At 38.2% G+C, this 26,981-nt stretch overlaps 2 protein-coding genes across 4 annotated transcripts in view; both read right to left on the reverse strand.

Moving 5' to 3' along the window:
- Window positions 1–358: 358 nt before the first annotated feature.
- The window catches only part of LOC136375803 (serine protease inhibitor Kazal-type 1-like), a 104,546-nt gene continuing 77,923 nt past the window's right edge, over window positions 359–26,981 (reverse strand). The window contains exons 1-6 of one of the 3 annotated variants that reach the window (XM_066341571.1): window positions 7,687–7,843; window positions 7,010–7,097; window positions 6,402–6,439; window positions 4,563–4,629; window positions 1,571–1,680; window positions 359–840 (exon numbers count right to left, since the gene is read on the reverse strand). In XM_066341571.1, coding sequence (XP_066197668.1) covers window positions 726–840; window positions 1,571–1,680; window positions 4,563–4,629; window positions 6,402–6,427 — 318 coding nt within the window. In that variant the 5' untranslated portion in view covers window positions 6,428–6,439; window positions 7,010–7,097; window positions 7,687–7,843 and the 3' untranslated portion in view covers window positions 359–725. Of the gene's footprint in view, window positions 841–1,570; window positions 1,681–4,562; window positions 4,630–6,401; window positions 6,440–7,009; window positions 7,098–7,686; window positions 7,844–26,981 lie in introns of those variants that run through there. The other 2 variants (XM_066341567.1, XM_066341568.1) reach the window with 2 other exon arrangements.
- On the reverse strand, window positions 19,768–26,452 carry LOC136375805 (sperm-associated acrosin inhibitor-like). The gene is made up of 5 exons (XM_066341573.1): window positions 26,412–26,452; window positions 22,899–22,975; window positions 21,919–21,956; window positions 20,827–20,945; window positions 19,768–19,952 (listed from the first exon to the last, which is right to left on the reverse strand). The coding sequence occupies exons 2-5, from the start codon at window positions 22,963–22,965 to the stop codon at window positions 19,907–19,909; spliced, it is 270 nt and encodes an 89-aa protein (XP_066197670.1). The 5' UTR covers window positions 22,966–22,975; window positions 26,412–26,452; the 3' UTR covers window positions 19,768–19,906.

A 26,981-nucleotide genomic window follows, 5' to 3' on the forward strand; every position in this document is an offset into this window, starting at 1 on the left:
GTTACTTACACCACAACATATTAGGCTAAAATTTTCTATTCAGTCTTTGTGTAACCTAAGTGCTAGTTCAAATTTTAGGCACCAGGCTTTTCTGCAAAAGATTCTGCTTCAGCAGAACCGGGACAATCTTCATCATCTATGCTTTTTACATACACTGTAGGTGGGTCCGGACACATGGCTGCAACTGGCATCGCCTCATTGGGTCTCTGTGACTCCACTGAGCAACCTCAGTGACAACAGTTGTCTTAATAACCAAGTAGCATGTGACATGTTTACTGAGAAAAGTATTGAATGATCGAGGAATGCCTTAGATACCAGGTCTGAACATATAATTAGGAGTTTTCTTAGATTGTGACAGAGAGTTAAAATTTTTTAATTACAAAATTTGGGAGTGGAGAAACCTGTTACTAACAGTTTATCCAGTTTCCAAAGCATAATTAATCTACTCATTCAGGAGTTTTTGGCACTATTTCCATCAAAGGGACTGATATTCTATAGAATCCGACCGCTGAGAAGGAGTAAAGGGGAGTCATATGAATGTATGGAGCCACATGGCGAAGAACAGCATGGTACAGTGTGTTTAAATGTGAATTTACCATAACTTTCTCTGTCAAGAAAAAGAAATATTAATACAGAGCAATATGTCATGCTCCCTGATTGTGCTTCTGATACCCTTGAGGCTGAACATGTGAACAAGTCTTAAGGCAGAGAGTCTTGTTGTCACTTCATGCAGCTGTTCCCAGCAGCTCTGCAGAATCCAAACGTGGCTTTGTCCCTCCAGTGGACAATATTCTCCTGCATGAGCCATTATGTTGAAAAGTAATTTTCCCATGACTTTTTCTGTGTAGAGAGAAAAACATATTAAAAGAAAGCAGTATGTCATGCCCCCTAATTGTGTCCCAAGTGCTCTCTGAACTGAGCATGTGAACAAGGCCCAAGGCAGAGAGCCCGGGCGGCCCCTCAGGCAGCTGTCACAGCAGTGCCCCGGGCCCTGCAAGGGACCCCTGTCCTGCTGCGGGCATATCCTCAGGCCTGATGCACTATGGGGACCCAGCCCACACCTGAGGAATGAGTGGGTGGAGAGTGTGGTTGATTCCAGCGTCTCCCACTTTACATGCAGTCCTAGTAACTGGAAAATGTTATAGTAAATTAAGGAATGTTAATTGATTTCAATATTTGAAATCAAGTCATCATCACACACAGGTGAGGCTAGCCTACGTTGAGAAGTTTGCATTCCAGGGTGGAGGTGAAGGATACAGGCTCAAGCTTTCATAGAATGCAGTAGTTGTTTACTGTGTACAGCAGGTCCTTAAATAACGTTGTTTTGTTCAAAGATTTGCTATAACCTTGATGAGATGTTGCAGGAACTTAACTCTTATTTATATCAATTAACCTATGGCAAAATTGGTTTTATTATATGTTATTTTCCTTACTGTTGCAGAATCTATAAAAGACCTGATGTAAGGACTTAATGTACCTGGTAACTAGATTAGGAGCAAAACAGAAGTTTCTAGTACATGACACTATTTCAGTAAGTAAAAAGAGTAAATATTGACTATAGCACGCTTACCTGTTTGCCTTACAAAATGTGCAGAGATTACTATAGGTCACTCCATTGGATGCACAGACTGGGCTATAGTTTTTAGGGCATCCAAATGTTGGGTTTTTGTTACATGCAGTCTGTAAAGTGCAGGCAACAAAGAAATAATCATAGAGTATATATCTAAAACTATGTTCTTAATATGTTATTATGAAATGCTGTAAATTAAAAAATATGATAATTTACATGATATTATCATGGGCCCATAACAAAACAAACATCCCTGTAATTAGAAACGAAATGTAAAATCAAAACTTTTTTATGAACTTAGCCTTCCCTATCAGATACTTACTGCAAATTCCATTCCCCTCTCATCTCAGAGGTGATCATTACACTCAGTTTTCTATTTATCATTGACCTGCTTTTCCTGTGTAGAGTCTATACAATTATTAATAAAATTGTGTATTACTTAATTTTGGGTACTTTTAAATATACTATATATGTATAATCATTCTAAACTATTCTGGTTTCTTCTATATATTTTAGTAAGTATAGATTACTTTCTATGAAAACCTTTATAATTATTTATTGAAATAATATAAATTGACAATTTTTTACACATTAATGATAAATTATAGTAAACCTAATCTAAATCAATCATTTATTGCTGGTAAAGGAGACTGTCATTATTTGGCTGTATTTTTATACACTGCTATGCTTTCCATACCAATTTTATTTTAGTTATGATTTTAGAGAGGAGAGAGAGAGAAAGTGAGAGAAATGGTGGTGGGAGTAGCTAGAAGCATTACCTTGTTGTAGTAGCTTTTTTATTTTTTTTTATTTTTTTTGCAAGAGAGACAGAGATAGAAAGAGACAGAGAGAGGGACAGATAGAGACAGGCAGACAGGAAGGGAGAGGGATGAGAAGTATCAACTCTTTGTTTCAGTGCCTTAACTGTTCATTGATGACTTTCTCATATGTGCCTTGACCTGGGAGCTATAGCAGAGGAAGTGACCCCTTGCTCAAGCTAGTGACCTTGGGCTCAAGCCAGCAACCTTGGGCTTTAAGCCAGCGACCTTTAGGCTCACACCAGCAACCATGGTATCATGTCTATGATCACATGCTCAAGCCAGTGACCACGTGCTCAAGCTGGTCAGCCCATGCTCAAGCTAAATGAGCTCGTGCTCAAGCTAGGTCCTCTGTACCCCATCCAAAGCTCCGTCCAATGCATAACCACCTGGTCTGGCAGTAGCTTCTTTCTCTTTTTTATTTTTTATTTTTGTGACGGAGTCAGAGAGGAGGCAGAGAGAGAGACAGATAGGGACAGACAGACAAGAAAGGAGAGAGATGAGAAGCATCAATTCTTCATTGAAGCTCCTTTGCCTCCTTAGTTATTTATTGATTTCTTTCTCATATGTGCCTTGACCAGATGGCTACAACAGAGCAATTGACCCCTAGCTCAAGCCAGTGATCATGGGCTCAAGCCACTGAAGTTGGGCTTTAAGCCAGCGATCTCTTGGCTCAAGCCTGAGACCATTGGGTCATATGTATGATCCCATGGTCAAGCCAGTGACCCCACGTTCAAGCTAGGGAGCTCACTCTCAAGCCGGATGAGCCAGCGATCGAGAAGGAGACCTTGGATTTTTGAACCTGGGTCCTCTGCCTTTCAGTTTGATGCTCTATCCACTGCGCAACTTCCTGGTCAAGCAGGCTGTTACTTCTTATATGTACGGGGTCAGGAATCTTTTTGGCTGAAAGAGCCATGAATGCCACATATTTTAATATGAAATTCCATGAGAGCCATACAACGACCCATGTATATTATGCATTATCCAATAAAAGTTTAGTGTTGTCCGAAAGGACAGCTGTGATTGGCTCCAGCCACCCGCAACCATGAACATGAGCGGTAGGAAGTGAATGGATTGTAATGCATGAACATGTTTTATATTTTTAAAGTTATATTTTTTTATTAAAGATTTGTCTGCGAGCCAGATACAGCCATCAAAAGAGCCACATCTGGCTCATGAGCCATAGGTTCCCGACACCTGTTATATTATATGTATTTGGCCAGGCAAGCCTGGGATGAGAACCAATGATCTCAGCATTCTAGGGCAATGCTTCAACCACTGTGTCATCATAGGTCAAGCTACATATGAAGTTTTTATTTAGGATTTTTGGATCTATGTTAAGACTGACAATGTCTTCCATTGTTCAAATTCAGGAGTCTGATAACAATCTATTTTCAGTATCTTTGTAGGTAATTATTTCTTTTTTCTCTGTTAACTATTAATACCACCTCTTTGTATTTATTTATAGTTTTGATACAGTGTGAATAGCTGTGGATTTGAAAGTAAATGTTTTAGTTAGAATGCATTGGGATCCTTAAATATATTCATAATAGTCGAAAAGTGTAAACAACCCAATGTTCATCAATGATGAATGGATAGATAACTGTGATATATCAATCAATTGAATATTGATAGCAGTGGGTAGCAAGGGGTAGAAGGAAGCCAGAGAAGCAGAAAAAGTATACCAAATTATTAAAGACACAAGAGGAGAACTGAGAAAGCCCATAATTCCGGGGGGGGGGGGGGGGGCTGTAAAAAGACCTAGTAGACAAGGACATGTTTACAAGTGAAGAAATTAAAAGTAAGTGAGACTCAAGATAGAAGTCTCTGATAGTCATTACTATTCAGTGAATTGAAAGTCAAAAAGTGGGGGGATTCATGTGACATCTTAGAGATAAGGAAGTGAAAGTAAAAAGAAACACATGGGGGCCTTCAAAATAATGCAATACAAAAGAGAACCGAACAGTATATATATAAAAAAAGATAAAATACACACACACCACCTCATAAAGGAAACAGAATTTTTCTGTGGACACAATAGGGCACTCTTTCACCAGAAACACTAAACAAACCTAGAGCAAGAGCCAACTGTGTTCACTCAAATATATGGCACATAGTCATCTTCATCTATGCAGAACTTCTATAAGAAGAAAGAAAAATTGAGAATCACATACCTGTAGTTGAAGCCTCCTAGCTTCTAAAATATAAAGCCAGGAAGCAGAAGAAAAACTGAATGCAGCACTGAAAACATAGTAAATTCAGCAGGCTCTAGCAAACATCTGAGATGTGTTGATTCCTTGAATCAAAAGTCAAACTCTAGGAGTGAAACTTATTTTATTTTTAATGTATGGAACAACAAGATTGAGTTCAGGAAAGAAATATAAGTTAAAGCAAAAGTGTTACAGAAATAAATATTAAATCTGCATGGCAAACAAACACTATGACAAGTCATAATATAAATTATAAAAAAATAGAAGGTATTTATGAATATGCAAAAAGTATTCAATTTTAAATATATTTAGAAACATACAAATAAAACTCATATTTTCATAGAAAGATCAGATCAAATTTGAAAACCTTAATAGCACATTATGTTAGCAAGGCTGTGGATACCAATGCATTTTTTAAAAATTTTCTTATAGAATTTATTTTTTAACCTGTCCTTTCTTCAGGATAACCTTAACTAAAACCTAACCTACTGGGGTACTGTCAGAGCCCAACTGACCTGAGAGAAGGGAAGTACTCAACTCCAGTCACTCTAGCCATCCAGTCCCACCTCAGGGAGGAGATACAAACTAAAACGTACGTGTGAGGTTCCCAGTCCAGAGGCACAGGTTCACTAAATGACTGAGACCTAATCATCAGACAATAGAATGTTTCCCCTTGCCCCACACCTTATCATAAAGTTACTAGAGGTCTGTTTACAGTAGTTCCTTTTACCTGGTACATTATGTTCACCCATAGCAAAAACATTACAAAACATACTAAAAAGCAAAAAGACATAATTGAAGAGACAGAGCAGGCATCAGAACCAGACTGTGGCAGGGATGTTGGAATAATAAGACCAAGTATTTAAATCAACTGTGCTAAGATTCTAATGGATCAAGTAGACAGAATCAAGAATAGGTGGACAGTGTAAGCAGAGAGATGAGAGTTCTCAGGACCAAAAAGAAATACCACAGATAAATAATATTGTAACATCCATGAAGACTGTCTTTGATGGACGTATTAGTAATTGGACATGGCTGTGGAAGGAATCTCTGTGCTAGAAGATATTTCAGGAAAAACCTCAAAATGAAAAGTAATATGAAAAAGGCTAAAAAGAAGGGAAGAAAATCTAATAGCTATGGGACAACTAGAAAAGCTGTAACACACATAATGGGAATACCAGAGGAAGGAAAAAGAGAGAAGGGAACAAGAAATATTTGTAACAATGATGACTGACAATGTTTCCAAATTAATGTCAGACACCAAACCACAGATCCAGGAAGCTCAGAGAACACCAAGCATAATTTTAATTAATTCTAAAAAGAGAAGAGCTATCAAGCCATGAAATGACATGACCAACTTTAAGGTATATTATTAAATGAATGAAGCCAACCTGAAAAGTCTACATACTGTACCTTTCCAACTCTACGATATTCTGGAGAAGGGAAAACTAAGGACAAAGTATAAAGATCATTGGTTGCCAGGTGAGCGGGAAGATGAAGTGATGAATAGGTGGAATAGAGAATTTTAGGACAGTGAACATTTAAATACTGAAACGTAAAAGACTGTGTTATCTCGTGTACTTCGCAAAAGTACACAGTACGGCTCATAAAAAGGAATAAGATAGGCATGAATAAGTATGGTTCTGCATTGCTGTAATTTCTATATTTTCTCCAGGGAGGTTAATAATTTGGGATTTTACTTTGTAACACATCATTTTTGTTGGAAGCACTTTACCTTATAATTTTACTCTATTTTACAAGAATGAAATATTTCCAATTTCTTATAAGTTTGAAGTAACTTACCGGCTTTGTAATATCAGAGATTTCATCCGAGTTAGTTCCTGTACAGATAAAAGACATTTAATAACTTGGTACCGCCAATGACATTTCCACATGTGTTGTGAGAAGACACGGATGCAGTTCTTTCAATGAGGAAACAACATGGCATTAGTGAGCCTTCTTTGACACTGACTGTGGATAGGAAAGTCCAATGACCAAAACTGTGAACAATGCTGATTTCTACAGTAGATCTAACTTTGTCTCAAAAATCATTGTATTTCTTAAACTACACAACACCTTCATGGATATCATTTGCTTTAGTACCAACATTTTGTAGATGATGAAACTGAAGGTTATGAAAGATAATAACTTGCTAACATCATTCTAATACAAAGGGAATTGACTGAGACTCATTATTTTCAATAATGTTTCTGATGTCTATGCTGTTGCCTCACAATTAAGGTAATAAACACTCTCAGTTCCAAGGTTGATTAATGGTCCCTAGAGATGTGGATGAGGGAATTTGCACTATTCTCTAGCTAGGTTTCTCAATTCAAGAATGCTAAAAGAAATGAAAAAAAATTTTGTTTCCAATGACACCAAATCCTCCCATGATTGGAAAATATACTCACCAGAGAAAAGAGGAAATGCCAACATGATGATCAGAAAGCTGACTTTGATACGCATTGAGAAGTTAGCCATTTGCTCTCCCAAGTCACCCTTGAAGAAAGTGGTAAGGAAACCAGAGGGTTTATGACAAGTCCCATAAAATGTTCAGTGAACAGAACCAGAGAGACCACTTTCTGGACACTCCAGTTTGAGAAAGAACAAGTATAACTCCGGAGTTATTAAACTCTTTACTTTTTATTAAGGAAGATTCTACCCTTTACTCCTCCCCTACCAAATCAATAAAAAGTAAGCATGTTACACAGTACACGTTGGGAAAAGTTCAGGAGAACTATCTTCTGTGTAGCATTCAAGGATAGACACAGACAACAGTGTGGTGATAGAGGGAAAGGGGGTGGGGACAGGGGGAGCTGGGCAAATGGTGGGAAATGGGGACAGCAGAGAGTTTACTTGGGAAGATGGGCACACGGTGCAGTGTGCAGGTGATGTTCTGTTGAGTTTCACACTTCAACCTGTACCCAATACATTCAATTTTATAAAATTAATAAAAAAGTACATGCAGTTCTGAATGCTCAAACTATCCTTCAGAGAAGCAGTATTCCTAGAAGGGCCAGAGCTAGAGCAGTCTTCATAGAAAAACTATACAAAAAAGTCACAGTAATTTATGCCCCAAATTACTCACCTCAAGATGCAATACAAAGGGTGACTGTGGCTGTCTTGTTTACCCTTGCTTCTTCAGCTACCTCCACTATATTGAGTAGTGTGTTTTAAATATCAAGGGAAGGAAAGCAAGGGGAGATAAGACCCAGAGGGATCACATGTCATGTCCTGGCAGTGACAGGGAAGTTGCCACACACAGAGGTCATCAAAGCTGTTCCTACAGCAGGAAGTTTAGAGCACAGGCAGTTTCATCACAGGCACAAATGAATGGAGAGGGGAGAAATCGATAAGTTGTTTATAGGTCCTAAACTAGGGAAGACATGACACCTTTCTAAGCAAGAGAGCTGTGTAGGAGCAAGAGAGAAGTCTCGAAAAGAACTCCAGAAACTACAACTTTCAAATGTGTCTTGCACTTCAGTAATTTTCAAATGTAGATAGCTATGAGAACAACCTGGAGAACTTGGTAAAATTACCAGTGCCCATATTTTCCCCCCAAGGCTGTGATTCCATTTTGTGTATGAGATTCTAGTAACTAGTATCATTTAAAAGTTTCTAAAGTGCTCAAAACATGCAGCTGCTGTGGGAGAGTGACTGGGCTAGAGCCACAGACGACCTCTGGAACAGCATTCCCTCAGTACCCCACTTGTCTTACCAGAAATTTTATGTTTAAGGGAAATTACTGCTCACAAAAATTAGAGGATCAGGGAATGTGCAGATACTCCAGTACTTTCAGCCTTTTTTTATAGTACATTTTCACCAATGAATTAAAGTTGATTTTGTATCTCATATATATAATTGACAACTTTGTTTGACTTTCGTTTGCTTTTCTGATGTTCTTGTTTAATAAAAAAAAATCAAATGCTTCTTTTTTTATGGCTTCATATTCATTTTTAAATATCTTCTCATTTTTATGAGGTTATATATACAAATCTGTCTGTGGCTAGTTTTATTTACACAGTATTTAAATTTGACTTCTTTCCAAGTCCTCATATACATATTTTTATTGAATATTAAAGTATTTATTTAGTGGTGCATATGAATTAATTAATTAAAATACACTTATAATGGGTATTTAGCTTGTTTCAGAGTTTTGTAATTCGGTCTCAAGAAAAGGAATATAAACCCTAAAATGATCATGATAGTTTATTCTTCAAAACCTAGAGCCAGACAGCTGGGCTTCAGGTCTTAGCTCTGGGGCATAGTAGGTAAGGGACCTTGACAATTGCATATATGATCTGATTATAAGTTATCTCATTTTTCAGGAGGATTTAAAATAAATTTGATGCTTGCAATTGTTAATTGCTTAAAAGTGCCTGACATGTTATATGCACCACATAAGCATAGAACAAAGACCTAGAAAGTGACAGAAGCATTTTCTAGTAGCTAAAGAAAACCTGTTATGTTAAAGGGCAGTGCCACTTATTCACAAACAATCAACAAGTAGAATAGAGCAGTCGTTTAAAAACTTTTTATCAGGAAGGCCCATTAGATTATTATCAGATTTTTCAGCAGAAACTCTACAAGCTAGAAGAGAGTGGACCCCAATATTTAAAGTTTTGAAAGAGAGGAACTTCAAGCCAAGAATACTATACCCATCAATGCTATCCTTCAAATACGACAGAGAAATAAAAACATTCACAGATATAAAAAAATGAGGGATTTTATCACCAGAAAAAACCCACTTCAGGAAATACTATAGGGGGTTTTCAGACCAGATAAAAAGAACAAAACAAAACAACACTACAAGTTAAAGCTCCATCAAGATCACAATAAAAACAAGATCAAGCTATGACAACAAAAACAAAAAAGGGGAGAGGACAAAGATTAACAGTAGCAAAGGAGGATGGAGTGCAGAAACACTCATGAGATACTGTAGTACAATGAACATGATATGTATCCTTTTCATTACTTAATGGTAACCACCCCTGTAAATAATCACCACAGAGCACATGGCTTGATAAAAGAAGTAACAGAGGAAAGAAGTATGGATTACAACCAAACAAAAACAAATGATAGAAAAACAGAAGAAAAGAACCAAACATGATACAAAACTATCAGAAAGCAATATATAAAATGACAATAGGAAACCTTCAAGTGTCAATAATTAAACTAAATGTAAATGGATTGAACTCACCAATAAAAAGACACAGAGTAGCAGAATGGATTAAAAAAGAAAATCCAACTGTATGCTACCTACAAGAAACACAGCTAAACTACAAGGATAAAAACAAATTTAAAGTGAAAGGTTGGAAAACAATACTCAAAGCAAATAACATCAAAAAAAAAGCTGGTGTAGCAATACTCATATCTAACAATGCTGACTACAAGACAGTAAAGGTAATCAGAGACAAAAACGGTTATTTCATAATGATAAAGGGGACATTGAATCAAGAAGACATAACACTTCTTAATATATCTGCACCAAAGCAAGGAGCACCAAAATATATAAGACAGCTACTGACTGACCTAAAAACAAAAATCGACAAAAATACAATCATACTTGGAGACCTCAATACACCACTGATGGCTCTAGATCATTCATCCAAACAGAAAACCAATAAAGAAATGTTGGCCTTAAATGAAACACTAGAACAATTGGATATGATAGACATCTACAGGACATTTCATCCCAAAGTGTCAGAATATACATTTATCTCTAGTGTACATGGAACATTCTCAAAAATTGACATGTTGGGCAACAAAAATAACATCAAAAAAGTCAGAAAGGTTGAAATTATGCCAAACATATTTCTGATCATAAAGCCTTGAAACTAGAATTCAACTGCAAAAAAGAGGTAAACAGACCCACAAAAATGTGGAAATTAAACAACATACTTTTAAAAAAAATGAGTGGGTCAAAGAAGAAATAAAAGCAGAGATCAAAAGATACATTCAAACGAAAATACAATACGACATATCAGAATCTCTGGGATGCAGCAAAAGCAGTAATAAGAGGGAAGTTCATATCACTATAGGCCTATATGAACAAACAAGAGAGAGCCCAAGTAAACCACTTAGCTTCACATCTTAAGAAACTAGAAAAAGAACAAAGGCAACTCAAAACCAGCAAAAGAAAGGAAACGATAAAAACCAGAGCAGAGCCCTGGCCGGTTGGCTCAGCGGTAGAGCGTCGGCCTAGCGTGCGGAGGACCCGGGTTCGATTCCCGGCCAGGGCACACAGGAGAAGTGCCCATTTGCTTCTCCACCCCTCCACCGCGCTTTCCTCTCTGTCTCTCTCTTCCCCTCCCGCAGCCAAGGCTCCATTGGAGCAAAGATGGCCCGGGCGCTGGGGATGGCTCTGTGGCCTCTGCCTCAGGCGCTAGAGTGGCTCTGGTCGCAATATGGCGACGCCCAGGATGGGCAGAGCATCGCCCCCCTGGTGGGCAGAGCATCACCCCTGGTGGGCGTGCCGGGTGGATCCCAGTCGGGCGCATGCGGGAGTCTGTCTGACTGTCTCTCCCTGTTTCCAGCTTCAGAAAAATGAAAAAAAAAAAAAAAAAACCAGAGCAGAAATAAACAAAATAGAGAACAGAAAAAGCATAGAAAAAAATTAATAAAACAAGGAGCTGGTTCTTTGAAAAGATCAACAAAATTGAGAAACCCTTGGCAGAACTCACTAAGGAAAAAAGAGAAAGGACTCATATAAACAAAATCCAAAATGAAAGAGGAGAAATCACCACAGATAACATAGATATAGAAAGAATTATTGTAGAATACTATGAAAAACTATATGCCACCAAATTTAACAATCTAGAAGAAATGGATAAATTCCTAGAACAATGCAATCTTCCTAGACTGAGTCATGAAGAAGCTGAAAGCCTAAACAGACCCATAAGCAGGGAGGAAATAGAAACAACTATCAAAAACCTCTCCAAAAAGAAAAGTCCAGGGCCAGACTGTTATACAAGTGAATTCTATCAAACATTCAAAGAATACCTGGTTCCTGTTCTACTCAAAGTCTCCCCAAAAATTGAAGAACACATTTTATGAGGCCAACATAACCCTCATACCGAAACCTGGCAAGGACAATTCAAAGAAAGAAACAGACCAATGTCTGTAGTGAATACAGATGTTAAAATACTAAAAGTACTAGCAAATCGAATACAACAACACATTAAAACAATAATTCATCATGATTAAGTGGGATTCACCCCAGAATCACAAGGATGGTTCAACATATGTAAAACGGTTAATGTAATATACCATATCAACAAAACAAAGAACAAAAAACATATGATCCTATCAATAGATGCAGAAAAGGCATTCAATAAAATACAACACCATTTTATGTTTAAAACACTCAACAAAATGGGTATAGAAGGAAAATATCTCAACATAATAAAGGCCATTTATGATAAACCATCAGCTAACATCATATTACATGGCATAAAACTGAGGACTTTTTCACTAAAATCAGGAACAAGACAAGGTTTTCCACTCTCTCTACTCTTATTCAACATAGTGCTGGAAGTTGTAGCCAGAGCAATCAGACAAGAGAAAGAAATTCAGATATTGATCGACTTGCGACCTATGCAATTTACGACCATCAGACTTTATGACCACAATTGCGAGCCATGACTGCACTGTGTCTGGCAGCGCAACCATTGCCCAACTGGGTGTACCACAGTGTGGACCAGCTTCCAACAGCACTACCATCTCCGCTTGCACCATTTCAACTGTTATCCCAGACTCGGTACAGCAATTTGTGTTTTGTGTCTTGGATATTTTTCATCAAACCCCTCCCAAGATGACTACCAAGAGGAAATTGTCTTTGTCTATGCCTCAGCCTGCCACGAAGGAAAAAAAGGCCATTGATCCTGACATGAAAATGAGCGTGGGCTCATCCAACTTGAGCATGGGTTCACCAGCTTGCGTGCAGGGGTGCTGGCTTGAGCATGGGATCATAGCCATGACCCCATGGTCACTGGTTTGAGTCCAAGGTCACTGGCTTGAGCAAGGGACCACTCGCTCTGATCCCCCTGGTCAAGGCACATATGAGAAAGCAATCAATAAACAAGTATGAAGGAGGAAAGAAAGTGAATGTGATGGCACATGTTTATGAAAAACCAACTCCAGTAACCCCAACTGCTGCCTCAGATGATGACATCAACCATCCGCAACCAAGAACCAGCGGCCAATAAAATATTTCGTACATGTTTATATATTCTGATATGTTTTGCAATTGGGAAAATGTATCCTATGGTATTTTTTACACCTGTATTTTGTATTTTTGTATGCACCTGTATTTTGTAATTTTGTTTGTTTTGCAAATATTAACCAGTTGTCCTAATAATGCAGTGTTTTACTTAAACCTGACGAATGTAAAAATAAGAAACAAAATAGTGTAGAGATTATACAAATGGCATAAAATGAACAAAGAAAATTATGATATATAACAATAATGAAAGAAAAATATGATAAAATATGACTTAAAGATTTTTATAACATCATTTCACGGTACTGTACATATAGCCTACTCAACTTATGACCAAATCGTGTTACAACCAGTCTGTCGGAACCCATCGTTATCGTAAGTCAAGCACTAGCTGTAAAAAACATTCATATTGGGAAATAAGAAGTAAAGATTTCACTTTTTGAGGTGATATGATCCTATATATCGAAAACCCCAAAGACTCCACAAAAGGATGACTAGAAACAAGAAACCAATACAGTAAAGTTGCGGGGTACAAAATTAATGTACAAAAGTCTATTGCCTTCCAGTAAGCCAACAATGAAACATCAAAGAGGAACTAAAAAAAATAATCCCCTTCATAGTTGCAACAACAACAACAAAAATACCTAGGAATAAACAAAAAATGTAAAAGACCTATATAATGAAAACTACAAAGCATTGTTAAGGGAAATCGAAAAAGATACAATGAAATAAAAAAATATTCTTTGTTCTTGGATAGGAGGAATAAATATAGTCAAAATGACCATATTAGCCAAAGCGATATAAAAATTTAATGCAATTCCCATCAAAATTCCAATGTCATTTTTTTTAAGGAAATGGAACAAAAAATCATCAGGTCTATATGGAACTACAGTATAAAAAACTCCAAATAGCCAAAGCAATCCTAAGGAAAAAGAACAAAACTGTGCATTACAATACTACTATCTGCAAATTATATTATAGTCATGATAATCTAGACAGCATGGTATTTGCAGAAAAATCGACACTCAGACCAATAGAACAGAATAGAAAGCCCAGAAATAAAACCACATATATATGCTTAAATAATTTTTGATAAAGGAGCCAATAACACACAATGGAGAAAAGAAAGCCTGTTCAACAAATGATGCTGGGAAAACGGGAAATCCACATGCCAAAGAATGAAACTCGACTACAGTTTGTCCCCTTGTACTAAAATTAATTCAAAATAGATCAAAGACCTAAATATAAGACCTGAAACAATAAATTACATAGAAGAAAACATAGGTACTAAACTCATGGAACTTGGTTGTAAAGAACACTTTATGACTCCAAAGGCAAGGGAAGTGAAGGAAAAGATAAATGAATGAGACCACATCAGACTAAGAAGCTTTTGCACAGCAGGAGAAACTGACAACATAACAGATAGTCACCTAAATGGGAGATGATATTTTCAAATAAAAGCACAGATAAAGGCCTAATATCCAAAATTTACGAAGAACTCATAAAACTCAAGAACAAACAAACAAAATCCAATAGAAAAATGGGAAGAGGACATGAACAGACACTTCTCCCAGGGAGAAATACAAATGGCCAACAGATATATGAAAGATACTCATCTTTTTTAGCTATTAGAGAAATGCAAATCAAAACTACAATGAGATACCACCTCACACCTGTTAGATGAGCTACTATCAACAAGACAGGTAACAACAAGTGTTGTAGAAGCTGTGGAGAAAAAGGAACCCTCATCCACTGTTGGTGGGAATGTAAAGTAGTAAAACCATTATGGAAGAAAGTATGGTGGTTCCTTAAAAAATTAAAAATAAAACTACCATTTGACCCAGCAATCCCCCTACTGGGTATATACCTCCAAAACTCAGAAACACTGGTACGTAAAGACACATGCAGCCCCATGTTCATTGCAGCATTGTTCACAGTGGCCAAGGCATAGAAACAAGAAAAGCCCTTTAATAGATTACTGGATAAAGAAGATGTGGTACATATACACTATGGAATACTACTCAGCCATTAGAAATGATGACATCAGATCATTTACAACAACATGGATGTAACTTCATAACATTATACTGAGCAAAATAAGTAAATCAGAATAAACTAAGAACTATATGATTCTATATATAGGTGGGACATAAAAAAGATTCAAGAACATGGACAAGAGTGTGGTGGTTACGGGGTAGGAGAGGGGGATAAAAGGAGAAGAGGGGGGAAGGTAGAGGGGAGGGGCACGAAGGTAACCAGAAGAAGGTCTCAGAAGACTATTTGACTTTGGGTGATGGGTATACAACATAATCAAATGTCAAAATGATCTGGAGGTGTTTTCTCTAAATCTGTGTACTCTAATTGATCAATGTCATCCTGTTAAAATTAATTGTCTAAATAAAATTAAAAAATTTATTTTAAGAAAAGCTTATCAACTAGAATTTTAAGGGAGTCAAGCTTGATTTAGCCTTTGAAAACTAAAAAATGGAACTCACCACATTAACAGTAAAAGAGAAAATCTTATGACCATCTCAATAGCTATTCTAGATAAAAAAAAATTTTTTTTTGATGACGAAAAATGACAGGAGACACTCAGTTGGCTGAAGGACATCAGGAGAGATCAAACAGCAAAATCCATGCTGTGGATTTGATTGATTTTTCATAAAATGAGGAGATCTCAGTGTGATGAGGAAAGGAGAAAGAAAAAGCAGAAAGGGAAAGGTGGTTACCAATGAAAAAGAAAAGTAAAATTATCTCTATAGCAAATGTTCTCTGCAGAACCGCCTAATACATACATATATTTTAAAGGGCAGTAAACAAAAAGAGAAACACATTACCAATATATAATAGCAAAAATAATGAAAACAGATATTTTACCATTTTCTTCTCAACAGTTCTACTGAGGTGTAATTGGCATACAATAACCTCCTCATACATAAAATGTACAGTCTGATAAATGTGACATATATATATGTGTGTGTATGTGTATATATACACTCACACACACACACACTCACACACACCCACACACACACACACCCATGAAACTATCATCACATTCAAGATAGTTAACATAGCCATCACATCCTTAGTTTCTTCCTCTCCCATCCTTCCTCTCTCTCCAGGCAACTGATGATCTGTTGAATCTCTGGATTAGTTTGCTTTTTCTAGAATTTTACATAGATGGAATATACCATATGTTTTCTGGTTTGCCTCTCATTTCTTATAATTATTTCGAGGACCATGTTTTGCCTATCAGTACTTCCTTGTTTCTTAGTACCGAGTAATATCCATTCTATGGCTAGGCCACAATTTGTTTATCCCTTTGCTTGTTCATGAACACTCACAATGTTCTGCTACATGAGCCAGGCACTAATGAGGCAGAATGTGTCAGATTTTGACAAAACTTTTATTTTAAATTTATTGATTGATTTTAGGAAGTGAGAGAGAGAAAAACATTTATCTTCCTGTATGTGCCCTAATGGGAATTGAATACACAATGTTGGCGCAATAGGGCAATGCTCTAACCACCAAGCTTTCAGGCCCAGGCAGAACGTCGGATTTACCCAGGGGTATAGTTTGACCATGTGAGCAGGATGAAATCAGAGAAGAAAAGAAGACAGGTGTGCATGTATATTCATGGAAGTAGTTAAAATGATTGCCTGTGAAAGTAAAATTGAGTAAGAAGGAAGAAAAGACATTAGTCAGGGAAGGACTTTGAAAAAGTGGAAAGGTGAATATTTTAGAGATCCAGCTGTGGGATCAGAGCATCACTGGGGTTGGCGTAGAGGTGGAAGTGAGCTGGAAATATAGGAAGCTTTGTCAGAAACTTAGATACTTGGAATTGAGATCATAGAGAGGTTGCAGTCATTTGAAAACGACCTGGTCTAGGATGTAACCATATGTTTATCTTCACATTTTGTGCTAGAGAAAAAAACAACCTTTGTTAAAGCAAATACTTAGTTACACAAGACTGAACTTCAGTCATATGGAAAAAAGTTTCCTAGAAATGTCAACAAAACTAGAATGTTGTCCAAGAGAACTTGGTAAGAAGTTGGCTATTAAATGGAATATAAGATGTTGATTTTTTGCTCCCTTTCTGATTTCCACCCACCATCCATATACACAGATTTCAGATCTAGAGTTGTATCCAACTGAGGATGCTGTATCCCAGAGTTCAGGTGATATTTGGGAAGAGTCGGTCTACATCAGGGTTCATCTCAGATAGTTAAGTCCTCCATTTTCTACCATTATGTTTACAGAGAAGGATAATTTAAAAATAGGGATTTGTGAGTTCATGCCTAGAAGTGCATGATCAAAAGGGCACTGGATATAATTCCAGGTAGCATATAAAAATCCTCAGACTATGTGTATTTCTTCAATGAATAAATGGTGGCAATATTGCAGAAGTCTTTAGGCCAACAATAAGGCAAATTTGGCTTTGAGTTATAGCCACTAAATATTCATTTAAAAACAAAATATTGATATATCCAAACAATCAAATTCCTACTTCAATTAAGAAGATGAATTTTAGTAAAATCCAGAAAGAAAAAATAGAGAAACATTATGTATATATAGAAAATATATTCTGTGCACTAGACCCTAGTAGTGCCAGGAAGATCAAAGGCCTGAGGTGGAAGTAGGTGTGAGTGTTGAAGGAGCAAAGTGAGCAGAAAACAGCAGGAAATGTGGGAAGAGAGGGTAGTGGGAAAGGTTATCACAAGGTCCATTGTGAGGATGTTGACTTTGACTCTGAGACAAGAGAACAATGGAGGGTTTTGGACAGAGAAATAATGTCATCTGACTGTTATTTTAACAGCTCCCTCTGGCAGTTGTGCTGACAGTAGACTGAAGAGAGACGGGGTTGAGAGCAGGGAGTTAGTTAGGAGGCCACTGCAACGGTCAGGCAGAGATGAGTAGGACTTGGGCCATGGTAGCAGCATGAAGAGATGAGAAATGGGCTCGGACTTTGCTGATGAGTTGGATGATTCAAGCATGCCTTCTACTGGTGTTCTGAAAACTGAGAGCAGATAATGACCATTTCTAAGAGGGGGAAGACTGCTGGGGAGAAATCTCAGTTGTGACCATGTTGAGTTTGAGATGTCTGTCAGTTTCTACTGTGGAAAACCTCTTAAAGCTAAATATTGCCTGTCTCTCTTAACATAAAAATTCAGTTCAGTGTTATAATAATGTTCACAAAGACTCTGCCCCTTGACTTGTTTTTGTCAAAGATGCTGACCATGTAGTCACATGAAGTCACTGTCCTACTATCCAATGCAAAGGCTTTCCACTGAATTTAGATACAATCTAAATTGCTCACCACAATCTCCAAGACCCGTCCTATACACCTACCTGCCCATCTTACCTTGTAACACCCCTCTTCATTCAGTAACACCCCCTCTTCATTCAGTAACACCCCTTCTTCATTCATTATGCTCCTTCTATTGGGGCCATATTTCCCTCTCTTGAGCATGCCAAGGTAATTTTGGTCTTAGGGACTGCTGTTGCTGTTGTCTCTTTCTGGAATACTCTACCTACTGTTTCTCTTCTGTACCAGCAGCTCTGTGTTCATTCAGATTGCAGCTCTCCTGTTACCTCAGAAAGTTCTTTTGTAATCATTATCATTATCTTCTTAGTTCTCTTCCTCCTCTGAAATTGTTCCTTCATTTATATACACATTCATTGCCTCCACCTCCCCTCCCTCACAAGGTGTCTTTTCTGACTAGTTTACCATTGCATTCTCAGCACCTAATACAGTGTCTGGCACACATTAGGCACTCAGTAAGTATCTGTGAAATAACTGTGTAGAGGTAAGAAGAAAAGGCTGAGGTGCAGAGAGAAAACCCTATTCTCTCTTATAAAAAATATGCCATTTTGTTGGCTACAATTTTGCCTCCATTGATCAATGCATTTTATGTTATACTAGACCTTACAAATTACAGAGTATTTTATTTGGGATTTCGTGTTAACACAAATCAATAGGCGAGACCATCTTCATTTCACATTATAAAAGACAAATAAAATAATGTAGTTTTCTGCTAACTTTCAGAAGTCATAAACATCTTTGAAGAGGCTCTGCAATTCATTCAATTATAGACATATCCTAGGTTTTAGAATGTAAATCCATATGGCATACGATTCGTGATTGTAAATTTGACATGGGATGGGCCACAAGTTAGAATTCAACTTCCCCAATCCCTCTTCTAGAGATTTTCATTCTTTCTCATAAAGAGGAGGCCACATGTCCATAATTTTAATGAATAACCCAATAATGTATTAGATTTTCACCTTTGAAAGTATTTACTTAATTATAGTTGCCACAAGAATTCATGTATTTTATTTTATTTTATTTTATTTTATTTATTTATTTTCTGAAGCTGGAAACGGGGAGGCAGTCAGACAGACTCCCGCATGCACCCGACCGGGATCCACCTGGCATGGCCACCAGGGGGCGATGCTCTGCCCACCTGGGGCGTCGCTCTGTCGCGATCAGAGCCACTCTAGCTAGCGCCTGGGGCAGAGGCCAAGGAGCCATCCCCAGCGCCCGGGCCATCTTTTTGCTCCAATGGAGCCTCGGCTGCGGGAGGGGAAGAGAGAGACAGAGAGGAAGGAGGGGGGGTGAAGAAGCAGATGGGTACCTCTCCTGTGTTCCCTGGCCGGGAATAGAACCCGGGACTCCTGCATGCCAGGCTGACGCTCTACCACTGAGCCAACCGGCTAGGGCCAATTCATGTATTTTAAACCTCTAATCAAACCCCCCAACAAAGCAAAGAAACAGTATTTTAATCAAGACATTTTATTTGCTTTGATTGAGATATTTATGATAGGAAAATACATTAAATTTTATATTATCAAACACAATTAAGCCAGTTTTTTACTGTGATTGAATAATTGAAAGAGAATAAAAATTTTTTAATTGAAGATTCTTTGAGTTGGAAGAATTCTTCTACATCCTATATTCTACAGAAGGCTTTATCTGGTCACCTAGGAACTGAGAGCCCTCATTGAGAAGACTCTAGTTGGTTGTAGAATTCACTGCAGCATAGGATTGCCATAAAAGCCATAGGAATATGTAGCTCAGGCAGACTCAGCATCTTCCATAATGTTTAAATGAAAATGTTCCACCATGTTCCCTTTAATGAAAAAGTTAGGGGAAAAAAAGATGTGATTACAAACAGCACTGAAAATTACCTGGGTATTGCACTTTAAGTTCTTCCAACTAAGGAGCACAATGTACAAAGGCTGTGCTCCTCTTCCACTGCAGCTGGGCCCCATGTGCTCCCCAACCCTGCACACTACCCCCAACTGGGGCTGCTTGACCCTTACATGCTCAGCCCTGACGCAGTCCTGGAGCCCACCCAGTCTTGAGAGAGGAGGGGATTAGAGACTGATTGAGTGGTTTCCTAGAAGTAGAAGCCATTTTTAGAATTAAAAAAGAGGAAACACCCATGAAAGCAAATGAGGCAGGAGGGAGGATGGCTGGCTGAACTTTTGAACACAACCCTCTTTGAAGTGAGCATATATCAAGGGAGGTTTGGTGGAAGGGTCCTGGAACGTGCTCCCTTAAAGAAGGTTTGGGGTCAGTCATAGAGGCAGGAGACAAGGTGGACCTTCCAAGTATGAACAGGCCCATTCTGATGGATTTCCAATTTGGTAGTCAGTAGGGTTTTGCTCAGTTATGCTCCCTGTAGCTTGAAGCTACATCACAGAGATTATCAGTTACCATATGGGCTTCAGAAATCAATTAGTAAGTCATAGTATTAAATTATATTAATTATATGATTGCAGAATATCCAGGAAACTTAAATTGAGTGGTTAGACACAAAACTACTTGAAGGATGACAAGTTCCAAGAAAGGTCCCCATGCATTTCTGTGGCAGTTACATAGCAAGTACAGTTATTTTCCAGACATACTGAGCCTAGGCCATCAGAAACTGGCTTTTCCTATCATTCTGTGATGGTTTCTTCAGTATTTTGGGAGAGCCAATATTTACTTTGTGTTCTTACATTACTTTAATGCAGAAAACGCAAGGATTGGAATAAGATTGACCATTGGTTGCACAGACTGGATCATATTCTCTGGTGCAAGTGTATATGTCTTTCTTAGAAAAATCACAGACTGGTTCCTAAACATAAAGAATGACATAAAATTTGTTAGATAATGCTTTTTAAATACAATGTTCTTCATTCTTAACACAAGATACCATACATCAAAATGGAATAAAATATGTTATTATTGAGGCTTAGAAACAAGCAAACAACTGAGACATAAAATATTTCTGCAATATTTTATCAACCCCAATATTATATACTTTTAAGGGGCAGACAGGTGTGTGAGTGTGTTTCTATGATGCAGCCACTCTGTGCTCACTGCTCCTCACCCTGCCCTGCATTTCCCCGTTAGTTCCCACCCCAAGGAATCATAACATGGCTGTGTTCATAATGTCCTTACCTGTCTCAGTAGTTTCACTGCTGGGGAATCTGTACTTTCAGAATATCGCCACATATGTATGTATTCATATAGACTAGTATTTGCATAAATCTACTTGGTTAGTGATGGCAGCATTGGTAATTAACATAAATAAACAATGTTGAATACATTCTTATATGACCAGCTTTTAAAATTTTTATGTAACCTTTATCTCCTTTGATGTGTAGAACTGTAGTTCATTTTCTTTGCTTTTATATAATATGCTCTGTGAAAATATGAAAATTCTTACTTTTTTATGTTTAAGTGGAAAAACATTTTTAGTCCTCTTGTTTTGCTAGGATAAAGAATACTACTTTAAATACACTGTAAGCTTTACATGGTGCTTGAATGTAAAGCTTTACATGGTGCTTGAATATAACACGGATACCCAATAATGGAATCTTTGGATAATGGGATAATTCTATTAAGTAAAAAATACCAAATGTTTTTACATGGCTGGCTAAATTTTATTCCTTTAACTTACTGTAATATAATATTGCTTGTACAATAGTTTTGAAAGGTCATTCTGTTGCACATTTTGTTTATTGCAATTTTTTTGTAAAAATTACAATGTATAAAATTTTACAGTTTATGTTTTTCAAATTGCAAGTGAGTCATTATTAACTTACCTTTCTCTGTCTGCGTTTTGAACGTGAAAAACCAGTTTCTGTAACAAGCACACAAAAGAAATTGGAAAAAATTTGAAGAACAGAGGAAAAGAATCAGAGTCTCTGGTGTGAAGAACCTATCTCTTTTAGAAGCAAAATACTATGTAATCAGCCTACACTGCAAGTTCTGAGGTGAGCCTTCTGTGAACGTATCAATACAGTTAAGTTCACAAAATAGCTCCAAATCCAGAATCATCATTCCAAATTATCCTCACTTTGTGAAAAGTAATTTTATATATAGTGTAATAATCACCACACTCTTCGTGAGTATACTGTAGTTCTTCATATTTTTATTATGAATGAGGCATGCTAGTCAGAGAATACCATGCCTTGCTTAATGACACTTCATATTCCATGCATAAAGTCACATGACATGAAGAAATGAATTACTACTTAATGAATTAGTACTCAGTTCTAATATCAGGGATCTTTGACACCTCACAGCTACTTTCCCCTAAAATTCACCAGTCTCTTGTGCTTAAAGGAAGGTCAGTTGTCAGGAAAGTGATCAATGAGCTTTCACCTTACTCAGACCTTGACTTTAGTGGACTCACAACTGGCAATCAACAAATCAGACTGTCTAGGCATATCTGATATATAAATATCATTACTTCCTACACTCTGCTTTTAGCAACCTTGGAAACCTGCCAGCAAAAATGAAAAAGATTAGGTCAATGCCTTAGTCATTAATGAACCTAAAACTAAATTCCACTGCTCATTCTAGCCCCCTCTCTGTCTCCATCTCTAGAGCAAGAAGGGAAAAAGCAGTCCACCCATGCAGTTTTATAAAAGGTATTTGGAATAGCCTCCCTTTCATGAGGCCAGTGTAGGTATTGCAAATCTAATATAAGGAGCTGCTCCCCATCCAGGTAACAGTAATCATCTCCTGCATTTTCTAAGATGTGTGACTCGCCTCATCCAGAAGTGAAAACTGTACTCACCAGAATAAAGAGGAAACACCAAGGCAGTGATGAAAATCGACTTGATCAACAGTGAGAAGAAAGACATTTTATTAAGTCTGTAGAAGAAACCCAAAAGGAATGTTTATAGTACATGACACAGAGACAAGTCACCAACTTCTAAAAATAGTATCTTACAAGTGAAGGACCTGTTCTACTGCCCTAGATTCCAGGTTATATTGGACATCTGCCTTTTTCTTCCCCAACAGGCAGGGTCAAGAAGACATAGAGAAATGAACAGAGGGCCTCGTAGAGTCTTGAAGGAAAAATCAGGACACAGTGTCGGCAAACTTAAGAAAGAAATATCCATTCCTAACTCGTGGCTCGGCCCATGGAGGCCTAACCTTATTTCAGGGAATACACACATTGGAATCTCAGTTGGCCTTTGACACTAGAGACTGTGCAGGAAGGACTGGCCAGCTGTTGTCCCCACAGCACTGCTGCACACCAAGGCCACCTGAAGACTTCCCACCTGCCTTTCCTGAAACAGAGAAGACCATGGAGAGTGGCCAGCCGCTCTGGGGACTGTGCTTCATTCACTCTTCCTTCTCAACCTCCTTCTCCCAGCTAAGGAGCCTCCTTTTATCAGCCTGCTGGTAAGGAGCTTGAGGGGGATAGATGGCTCATGATAACATGAGACACAGAGGTTCTCTGTGTTCTGTCTGGAGGCTGTAAAACAGCTTTTGAACAATGCCGCACAAATAATTCATAATAGGTCTTTCCACAGCAGGAGATTTGGGACAATCTTATCTGGTATACCCAGAAGTAGGCAGTGAGATTTAAGTTAAGCAGTGCTTTGAATCCCTAAGATATGGAAGTGATGTGAAAAAGTTTTTCAAGCTACAGAGTTGGAATGGAGAATAAAATGAAGAAAGAGAATACATTTTGGAAAACTCTAATTAGTTGCATTTGTAGGCCCTCAATAGTTTGTAACACTAGAAGCAGAATAAATTTGGGAATTTGGGTGTTTATTAGACTTTTTAAATTTTGAGATAAATGGAAATGATCCTAAAGTCTTAAGTACTAGAACAGAGAGTTATCAGGTTCCTTTAATTGACTTCCTTCCATGGGAACATCTCCTAAAGGTATAATGCAAATTCACCACTTGAAATGTTCACAGCCCGAGATAAATGTGGGCAGCCAGCCGTGGAACGTGGGCTGGAGGACAGTGTGAAAGTATTAGGTCAGAAGAGAAAGAAGGCTCAGAAATGAAGTTGAGACCACAAGGGATAACACCCTAAATTATATACTGAATAATATGATCTGAAGAATAAGTAAAGAAAACAAGATGAAGTCAGTATTGCTAAGCTGACTCAAAATAAAGTCCGTGTGGTCAAGCTGAGAAAACTAGTTCAAAGCAAATGGGCTGAAACAGGAGAAATAGATTTCAATTTAATTAGCCTGACGACTCAAACTTGTCAACTTTTCAGTGTTGCACCAATGCCTGCAGATATATAAATTCTCATAGACAACCCTCTGAAAGACTTAGGAAAGAATGAAGAACTTAGGAAGGAATGTTCTTGTGTTCAGAGTGACATCTGTTAGAACATCAAACGTGGAAAAGTTCTAGTTTGAAAGAATTTGGAGGCTAAGCCTATAGGACTGGTTCTTTTCAAGATGTACCTTTGATTGTAAGAACTCTTAACTTTGCTCTTTTGAAAAACTCAGTGTGTTACCTAGCATTGTTTTTGATTTGCAAATCCTAAGACCCTTGAGTAAAACTGTTATGTTTAAATTTTGCAAAGCCTTCTGATTCATTTATGCTGAGACAGCAGATACCACTTATAGAGTGTACACCATCAAGATTAAACATAATGTAAACTATAGGCTTTGGTGATTATGATGTGTCACTGCAGTTCCATGAGCAGTAACAAATGTACCAGCCCAGTGCAGGATATTGCTAATACTGAAGGCTACCTAAGGGTGGTGGCAAGAGTATATATGGAAAATCTCTGTACCCTTTTCTTAACTTTTCTATGTACATTAAACTACAAAGAAAGAAAGTTTCAACTTTTTAAAATGAATATAAAGCCTAAGTAGTGGTGATGCAGTGGATAGAGCATCAGTCTGGGATGCTCAGGACCCAGGTTCAAAATCCCAAGGTCACTGACTTGAGCAGAGGCTCTTTTGGCTTGAGCCAGGGCTCATCCAGCTTGAGTGCAGGCTCATCCAGCTTGAGTGCAGGCTCACCAGCCTATGCACGGGGTCTCTGGGTTGAATGTGGGATCATAGACATGACCCCATTGTCACTGGCTTCACCCAAAAGGTCACTACCTTGAGGCCAAAGATCACTAGCTTGATTTTGAGGTTTCTGGCTTGAGTAAGGAGGTCACTCACTCTGCTGTAGCCCCTTAGTCAGGCACATATGAGAAAGTAATCAGTGAACAACTACGGTGCCACAAGGAAGAATTGATACTTCTCATCTCTCTCTTATTTCCTGTCTGTATGCCCCTGTCTAGCTGTCTCGCTGTTTCTGTCTCTTTCTCACTATAGAAAAAATAAATAATAGAAATGACTAAGTAATACCATTTTAAAAAATGGACTGATGACCTGAAAAGAGATTTCTTCACTAAGATATTCAAGTGCATTATAAGCACATAAAAACAAGATTATCAGTAGTACACAGGCAAATTCAACCCAAAAGCACAAGGAGATACTTTTCAGATTCACTTGATTTCCAAACACATAGAAAGTGTAACACAAAGAGTCAACCCATTAGATAAACTTTGGGCTTTTTTTTGACAATGATGTGTCAGTATAGGTTCATAACAAATGTACAACTCTGGTAGGGAGTGTTAAGAATGAGGGAGGCAAGGATTCCCCAAGGTGCCAGCAGAGTGGGAAGACATACAAACTGCCACCTCAAGGGACCAAACTGGATTACAAATTACTTTAAAAACAGAAAAATCAACTTTGGACTAAAAGAATAGGACTCAAAAACTAAGGAGTACCGAAGAAACCACACTGAGTCTGGTAGGAATTGCAGGGACACATGGGGGCTCCCCTGCTTCGAGTAGCGAGGAGTGGCTGAGGGTCCAGAGGATTTCTAATTGTGGGCAGGGAGACCCTGAGAGGTGAGAGTCCAGAGGATTTCTAATTATGGGCAGGGAGACCCTGAGAGGTGAGGTTTCTCAGTCCCAGGACCAAAACCCCAGCCAGAAGCCAAGAAACTGAAGGAGCAGCCTGATAGTATTGAGTTTAGAGAAGAGAGGGATTTCTGTTTGTAGGAAACAGCTAGCAAAGAAGTTGTAGCCTTAAAGGGCCAGTGCAGAAAATATCACTTACATCCACTTGCCTGGGGCTCCAGGTATGAGGAGGACTGAGAGGACTGCTGTTGTATGAAGCCAGTGGGGAGATCAAGGCAGGGGGACACAAATGGTGATGGGGAGAAGAATAACTGAGCTAAGTCATTCTCCAGTACCAAATCGGCCATAGTTAGGGGAATGGGCACTCCCTCTATCCAGGACAAACATAGCATAATGCCAAGTTACCCACCTCCAAAAAGCTCTCCAGCTTCAATCAGTGCGAGATGCCACTCTGATAGGAGGAACAAAAAGAAGGTGCAGTGACTCAGATTTTTGGGGAGACCTGAGCAATATACCTCCCCCTTCTGATATGGAATATGCACCCTGCCCTCAGAGAGTAACTGAGCAGAAAACACCTTCTGCTTCACAGAGATCACAACCTCTGCATTCCTGGATAGAGTTTTAACAGAGGCCAAAGAGCAAGGTAAGCCCTCTACCCCCATCCTAAACACGGTGGTTCCCTGCTGAGCTCAGCAAACAAACTTCAGGGAAATTAGGACTTTTAAGCAGCTCAACTTGATAAGGAGAATTAAAATTCAAGCAACCAACAGAGGCTGAAGGATATAGCCCTGGAGGAGGGGCTGCATTCCATATACCAACCTCAGATGCACAAATCAAACAAGCTTGCAAATGGCACACAGAAATAATTAGAAGACAGAGAAATGTAATCGATATGTATCAGCAAGGGAAATCCCCAGAGAAAGAACTAAATGAGATGGAAGTAACCATATTACCAATGCAGAGTTGAACATAATAACTG

This window comes from Saccopteryx leptura, chromosome 6, assembly GCF_036850995.1.
Source record: "Saccopteryx leptura isolate mSacLep1 chromosome 6, mSacLep1_pri_phased_curated, whole genome shotgun sequence".
In the NCBI taxonomy this organism is placed as follows: domain Eukaryota; kingdom Metazoa; phylum Chordata; class Mammalia; order Chiroptera; family Emballonuridae; genus Saccopteryx; species Saccopteryx leptura.